Source organism: Vespa crabro, chromosome 14, assembly GCF_910589235.1.
Source record: "Vespa crabro chromosome 14, iyVesCrab1.2, whole genome shotgun sequence".
Classification (NCBI taxonomy): domain Eukaryota; kingdom Metazoa; phylum Arthropoda; class Insecta; order Hymenoptera; family Vespidae; genus Vespa; species Vespa crabro.
Window position 1 is genome coordinate 4905954 of NC_060968.1, and position 7567 is coordinate 4913520.

At 34.9% G+C, this 7567-nt stretch overlaps 4 protein-coding genes across 20 annotated transcripts in view; 2 read left to right on the forward strand and 2 right to left on the reverse strand.

The window, feature by feature from the left end:
* The window catches only part of LOC124429053 (carbonic anhydrase 7-like), a 393187-nt gene that overhangs the window by 66112 nt on the left and 319508 nt on the right, over positions 1-7567 (forward strand). The gene's annotated exons all lie outside the window — the stretch shown is intronic.
* Positions 79-2288, reverse strand: LOC124429044 (myoneurin-like). 2 transcript variants are annotated; one of them, XM_046973828.1, is made up of 4 exons: positions 1977-2288; positions 1724-1873; positions 1476-1643; positions 79-1384 (listed from the first exon to the last, which is right to left on the reverse strand). In XM_046973828.1, exons 1-4 carry the CDS (start codon positions 2109-2111, stop codon positions 674-676), a joined length of 1164 nt encoding a protein of 387 aa, XP_046829784.1. In that variant the 5' UTR covers positions 2112-2288; the 3' UTR covers positions 79-673. The 2 variants fall into 2 exon arrangements, with proteins under 2 accessions (XP_046829784.1, XP_046829785.1); XM_046973829.1 differs by having other exon boundaries at positions 2051-2285.
* Positions 2609-3961, forward strand: LOC124429062 (putative peptidyl-tRNA hydrolase PTRHD1). Its single transcript, XM_046973858.1, has 3 exons — positions 2609-2994; positions 3400-3586; positions 3741-3961. Exons 2-3 carry the CDS (start codon positions 3401-3403, stop codon positions 3912-3914), a joined length of 360 nt encoding a protein of 119 aa, XP_046829814.1. The 5' UTR covers positions 2609-2994; position 3400; the 3' UTR covers positions 3915-3961.
* LOC124429031 (collagen alpha chain CG42342) overlaps positions 3930-7567 on the reverse strand; it is an 89560-nt gene continuing 85922 nt past the window's right edge. For 15 of the 16 annotated variants that reach the window (XM_046973747.1, XM_046973745.1, XM_046973744.1 and 12 more), the window contains 3 exons: positions 6746-6880; positions 6092-6310; positions 3930-5447 (listed from right to left, as the gene is read on the reverse strand). In XM_046973747.1, coding sequence (XP_046829703.1) covers positions 6191-6310; positions 6746-6880 — 255 coding nt within the window. In that variant the 3' untranslated portion in view covers positions 3930-5447; positions 6092-6190. The remainder of the gene's footprint in view (positions 5448-6091; positions 6311-6745; positions 6881-7567) is intronic. The other variant, XM_046973749.1, reaches the window with a different exon arrangement.

Genomic DNA, 7567 nt, shown 5'->3' on the forward strand with positions numbered 1-7567 from the left:
TTTTCAATTAAGTTTTATATATATATATATATATTTTTTTTTTTTTAACAATGATTAGTACATATCGATTGTATTATTATTAAAGACACAATTTTTATGAAGCATAAAAAATTATTAGATCAGTCAATCGCTTCTTATACCAATAGTATTGTCCAAGACTTTAAAATAACAAATAAATATTCAATAATACATAACAAATGTAAATAAAATAACATATGTATAATAGATACAAATAACAAGACAAGAACAGTTTCTTTTTATAATCTGATTGATTTGGGTCATAAGTCCCTATGGACTAGTTTGATGCAGCTCTCTGTGCCACCCTATCTTGCACTAACTTTTTCACCTTTATACAACTATTGCAGCTTACAATCTATCCTAATCCATTCGTCGTACTCATGCCTTGATATTCCCCTTTCCTTATCTCATATACACTTCCATCAGAAACTAAGTTAACAAGTTGTTTCTATAATCTATCGTTTACATATTATACTTGGAACAATACACATTACATGTGTACATTCTCCTTTTTTTTGATAACTATCATACGCTGCTAGGATGTATTTATAATGTTGTACATTATTCCATATGTACCTAGTATTGTATATTATTGCATTACAATCGAAATGTATAGAGACTATTTTACAAGGATAATATTAAATGACATTACATATTAATCGTCGTACAATAAACTATGCAATAATTCAGGAGTCTCTGGTTGTTTTAAACAAAGAGATACTTTATCTTGTGAACTCGTAGTAAATTTATTCTGTTCCAATTGACCAAGATCATGATCCAACATCGTTTCTATTTCGTCGTCTATATAAAGAGGATTTTCATACATTTTATTAAGATAAGATGTACTTGGATCTGTCGAATTTATTGTTTCATTTATAGTCTTTTGTATTTCACTTTCTGATATATATACCGCATGAAAATTATTTAAAGGCGCTGACATGTCGCGATTCATAACTTGAGTATTATTCTGAGGTTGTCCTCTTATTTCCGTTAATGACTCAGGTATCTGATGACATTTAACTTGATGCACTTTTAAATTTCCTGTTTGTGAAAATGTTTTAGTACAAAATGTACAATGATATGGTCTTTCACCGGTATGACATCTGGAATGTCGCTGTAGTTTGTACTTTGTTACAAATTGTTTACCACATTCTGAACACGTAAAAGAATTACTATCGATAGGCATTACATGACCGTGTATGACAGATTGATCCATATCCATATGAAAGTTGATCATATGCGAATTTAAAGAAACTTTGTAGCGGAACGATTGATGACAATTAGCGCACTGAAATTGTTTCTTTCCTTCGTGTCTTTCCATATGTTTCATAAGTATTTCTTGCTGATTGAAGGACATTCTACAAATCTGTAATTGAACGTTTAAAATTATCATTAAAATAAATGAATTATTTTACGACAATAATATGTCCTAATTAATAATTAGAAAATATATGTACCGTACAAATAAAAGGCCTCTGTCCTGTATGTATACGTTTATGTCTTTCTAAGTGTGCTTGGCATCTAAAACTTTTTGTACATATAGGACATATAGATTTTCTTACATCCTGTTTGTTCATTGAGGATTTCTCAATGCTATCATTTTCTTTCAAATGACACAACATATCCTGTAAACAGTATTTCTTTAATGAATGAATTTATATGATACGTACAATGAATGTATATATACATATATGTATATATATACCTCAGCGAAGTCAATTTCTAAAGAAGGCGCAGCTAATTGCTTTTGTACATTAGCGACCATTAAACAAAATTCATCAAATATACAAATTTTTTGTTCGCAATCAATGCAAACGTACTTTGAGAATACATCTGACGTAGATATGTTTATAACCTAAATACATATAATAGATATTGTATATAGATATAACCTAGATTATTTAACAATCATTGAGTATGAAATAGATAATGCATTAATATCTATATATAATAATTACCTCTTTGGAGAAATATTTATTAATAATCGAAATTAATACAGCACCTTTGACTTTATCTTTAAATACATCTGTACCTTGTTGTTTTTCTTTACCGCACAAACGACACAATTTAGAACTCATTTTATGAAGCATCATTGTTAACAATATAATTTGTAATGCCAACTAGAATATTTATTTAATAGAATTGTTATAAATTAAAATGATTATTAATCGAACATTACTTTATTATAAATAATTCATAAACACAATATTGTTACTGTCGTTTTTCCGGGTCTATCAATATTTGACATTTAAATGAGCAACGAGTAATTTTTCTATGATGGGAAACTTAATGGAAAAGAAAGATTTCTATTATTTCCGCTAGGTGACTATTCTTTAGCGTCTTGACGTTGGTACTAATGTGGATTGGTAAATGTACAAATGTGTTCTTTACCAATCACGTTGCTAGTCAAAATGATACGAGTTTTCAATTGTATTAGAGCTGTCAAGCGGATCCTGCCCTAAACCATGATTCATATTTTTGAAATTTATATTTCTTTTTTTTACCTGGTGTGTTTCGAAGAAACGCGACATCTAGCGATGATGTTACTAAGTAAATCGTAACGCAACATCCTAAATTTGTTAATACCATCTGTCAGATAAATATCAAACTATGGATTAACTAGTCGACATTAACGTGTAATACATCTGTCAAATTATTTTTTGTAGAGCTACCTTTAAAGAATAGAGAGTGTTATACCGGCTATATACTTGCAATTTTAATATAAAAAATAGAGTAATGTTCGAGGAATGTGTCGATCAATCCCGTTTAATAAAAATTAGGGATTGGATATGAAATGATTGATATATGCATGAAGTTTTGATTATGTGTATTGAGATCATTACAATCAAATTGTGAAAAGCAATCCACAGTGGATCTCACATTTAGACCATAAATGTTTTTGAATTATAATTTTCCACATTGTTTGTAATATTGGAGTTAATGTGTGGACAGATATAAATATTTTATTAATAACAGGTATAAAATGATTTTTATATGTATATATACATACACACACACAGATACATATATATATATATATATATATATATATATATAGTATGTGTATACATATATATATATATATATATATATATATATATATAATACCATGAGGTATTTTTGTAACTTTCATAGATAAAGAACAATTTCGTTCTAATTATGTGGAATATCATGCAGTATGCAAATATTACTTATAGCTATTATCTCTTTGATAACAATAATTCGTATAAATAACATATTACCTCCTGGTAACATGAAGTAAATTTTATTGTATTTATGTGAATAGTGTCAATTGTGTTAAGTGAATAAAATGAACTTATCTAATGCTTATCTTTTCTTTTCTCAGAATAGAAAATGATTGAAACCTTTTTTCTTTTTTAGAATGGCTGCATTAGTTCAGTACGTGGTTATAAGAGGAGATCTTTCTAAGACAATGGGATGGCCAATGGGTGCTATAGTAGCTCAAGCCTGTCACGCTTGCACAGCCGTCACTCATCTTTTTTACAATGATAGCAATACACAAGCTTACCTCGCAGATTTGGATTCAATGCATAAAGTTGTTCTTGAAGTAAGTGTATATATATATATATCTTGAGATATCATGTTTATCTTGCTTGAAGCAAAACATAAATATATTATTATTGTGCTTGTTTACTATAATCTGTACATATAAAATCATCAAGGAAATACAGTAACTTTTACAAAGTTTCTCTAACTGTTAGGCTTCTGACGAGGCCAGTTTACATACTTTGTGCTCCAAACTGAAGGAGGACGACATCCATCACAAGTTGTGGATAGAACAGCCCGAAAACATTCCAACTTGTCTGGTAACAAAACCTTATCCTAAGAATGAAGTGCAATCGTATTTTAAAAAGTACAAATTGCTTAAGCTTTGATAATGACAATCATTGTAACCATTAATAAATATTTAATCGGTACAAAACTAAGTTTATAATACACTGTCGTACACTTATAGCGAGAAATAACAAAAATTATACTCGAAGGAATGAAGAAAATCTTCATATCTTTATTGCGAGTATGATATCGTTAGGTTCGCTTGTTCGTGCGAATAAGGGGAAGATCGAGACGTTGGAAGCGGACGGGTAATAATCGTAGTCCAATTCATCCGCCTATCTTCGTCCACAAGCTGTCCATCGAATACACGGAATTAACATTCGGACTACCACGCAACAACACGGTGAAATCTGTACCGATGTAGAAACGGCATAATATATCCGTGATATACACTTAAAATTTATTTTATAATTGCTAATATTGACAATGTGTACACATTACTCGTTCGATTTAAAAACTAGCGATATTTCTAGTCAACGAGAAAGCAGAGCCGCACGGGTCTTGACTCGAATACAATCGTATAAAAATCTGGATCTCTCGTAGCGAATTTGGAGGAATCTTTCGTAAAATCCGAAATTAATATTGCGGGTGATCGCTTATTGGGTTCGGTAATTATGTCACTTATGATACGCAGGACAAGTTTAATTCTGAACGTAATCGTTATTACGAGCAAAATTGACTTTGGAAGTACCGCGTAGCCGTAGATGAAGGTAAATAATATCCTAGACGTTCCTTCCTGGAGAATGCGGGGAACAAGGAAGTCTCGCATATCAATCGTACATACATACACACATACGCACATACGCACACACACACAGAAATTACACGTAGGATAGCGAAGCCCTCGAAATACGACGATCGTAGCAAGAATAATTATCAATCCTGGCTATATCTTTTTGTCCATCGAGAGAAAAAAAAAGAAGTGAGTCTCTTGCACTATGCGCCGCATCACCGTATTCGATCGATCAATACACTTCAGCAGGAGACAGAAGCTAACACCGGAATCACGATCGCTCTCTCAAAGTCATTCTTTGTCGTCGTAGGAGGAATCTGGATGTTGTTCTTTTAGACTCTAGAGAATTGCTCGATAATTTCGTGGACAGGAATTGAGAGAAAGAGAAAGAGAGAGAGAGAGAGAGAGAGAGAGAGAGAGGGGGGGGGGGAGAGAAAGAAGGAAAGAAAGAGGGGAGAGAAATAGAAAGAAAAAGAGAGAAAGAGGAGAGAGAGAGAGAGAGAGAGATCGTACAACCATCTTCGTCATCACCATGGATCCTAATTGTAGCAGTAAACTAATTATTTATGTACACGCACTGCGGACGCTAGACACTGTAAGTACACTTATTTACAACACTCCTCTGTGGCAAGATGATTTAGTTTGGCGTATATATCGCTAAACTGATCGCATCGAATTCGGAATACGGTGAATCGTTGGTGAGTCGTGTACGTTAGCGACGCGGATACAGGAAGGTCCTTGATGAAAATGCGCTACTTTCAGTAAACCATCTGTGTCACTGCCCTTCTTCCTCCTCCTCTTCCTCCTCCGCCAGCCATTCGCGCAGAATATTACTTCTTGGCTGAAAGCAAGCAAGACCATTCAAATTATATTTCACCATGCAATCGATCATCCTTCATCTCGCATGATTTATGAAGCAAGCCTCGATCAGGACGTTGCGATATTTCCTTTTTAAATCCTGTACTTCAGGTTGATAAATACAGGATTTACTTGGGCAAATAATGAAAGATAAACAACGATAAGATAGCCCATTTTTCCACGAAGAACAATCCAGCGACAGCCATTAAAATCAAGCTGATAGGAGATAGGTTAATGTGCAGGTTCGATTACTTAACGGTCAAAGAATCATCTAACTTTTGCAGGGTCCAACAGGATCTTTATTTTTTCGTCATTCGATTGTAAAAGCTTTGAGCCACGTTGAATACATTTAGCATCAGCAAAAACATCGCTAGTGAACTTAATCTCATGCAGGAGGGTAAAAATTTGCTTTTGTGTTCGGAAATCACACGGGATTTGGAGGGCTGGACGAATAGGTAAAATATACTCGCGCAAGAGGCAAGGGGGAGAGAGAGAGAGAGGTGGGGGGGGGGAGGGGATTGAACGCTAAAGCCATAACGCATTTCATCGAACCCAACGACGGGATTTCTGGCTTCGGGCTACACTCATGCAAACGACGTTAGTCTTTACTACGGGATTTGCAATTACCAGGACCACGTTAGTTTGGGAGAGCAGGGTGAGTCGTGTGATGAGGGTGTTGGTGATGGTGGTGGTTGTAGTGGTGAGTAGGGCAGCGCACAATGAGCATTATGGCTCCGCTAAGTTCCCGTTGTGATCTGGATACTCCTCGTACTCCTCTTCCGGCTCGTAATCCGTTTCCGCGGGTTCTGGTCCTTCGATCACTGGCGTCGACGTACTCGTCGTGTCCTGTCGACCACACACACACACACACACGAGAATCCCAGCGTGCGTCAATACTTTTCTTTCTTTCAAAATACTATCCTAACTTTTCCCCAATGTCGTGTGTTTCGATCATGATCATAGAAACGCAAGGCATTTACCTTCGCGATAAATACGATGGAATCTCAGAGAAATTGTTCACGTCTTTTCGACTTATTGTACGCATATAAAATTATCTAATCGAATATCAAATTCGGTATACCTGTCGAAATTTCATCGTCTCAACAGTCTCATCGGATAATATCGACGGTAACTCTTTTAAAATCCATATATTTTAATGGACAATAGAGATTCCATCGTACGAAGGTTCGTACGAAAGAGAACGGTTTTAAAATATTTCAGTATAAGAGGGATAGATCTTTCCTCGAGTTTAACGTGGTCAGGTAAACTACTCAAACGTACCTGAGGTGGTCTCCAGCCGCAACCTGGTAATGGAAGGCCATCAGGACCGAGGGGACAGGGCGCGTCTAGTCCAGGTACACCCTGATCGCCTTTGTTACCCTTGTCTCCTTTTCTTCCTCTCTTACCAGGTGGGCCCTGCGCGAAGATACAAATCGCGTCACCCTTTTTCCAATTGTTGTTACATAACGACTAACGGCGTTTTGTTTCGCGACGTGCAAGAAGGCCAGGCATGAGAAAAACTTTCTATGTATGCATTATAATACTGAGTATCTTGTGCACAATACGCCGAAGAGTACGAAGGGCGAACGAAGAAGGTCTGCCTCGAATTTATTAGATTCGACGTTGAACTGAATCAACGAATTAATTTTCTTCTCGCGTACTCAGAGAGAATGCATTGACTTCTGTTCGATCACGTTCGACCTTTGACATCTCTGTCGCCCGCGCTTCGCTCCTTGGATTAATCGACGTTGATCCTATCGATCATCGATCGACTTGCTAAGTTTTTATAATCGTTTTTGCGCAGAACGCTGGTGGCAGCATGTAAAGGGTAAAGATTGGATTTATCTTTCTTAAGGATTTCTATATCCTCGAGTCTCCGTGCAAAACGTTTCTTTTTATTTTTTTATTTGTTTATTTTTTCTATTTGTCCTTTTTTTTTTGTTTATTTTTCTTTTTTTTTTTTTTTATTCTTTTTTTCAATCGCAAATATATCAAAGGGATTTCTACTGAAGTAAAATATCGTGTAATAATCTTTAAACAAAGATCGACAATAGTAATGGGAAATAAATTAAGTTGAATTGAAGGCGGATTTTACGTTTTGCA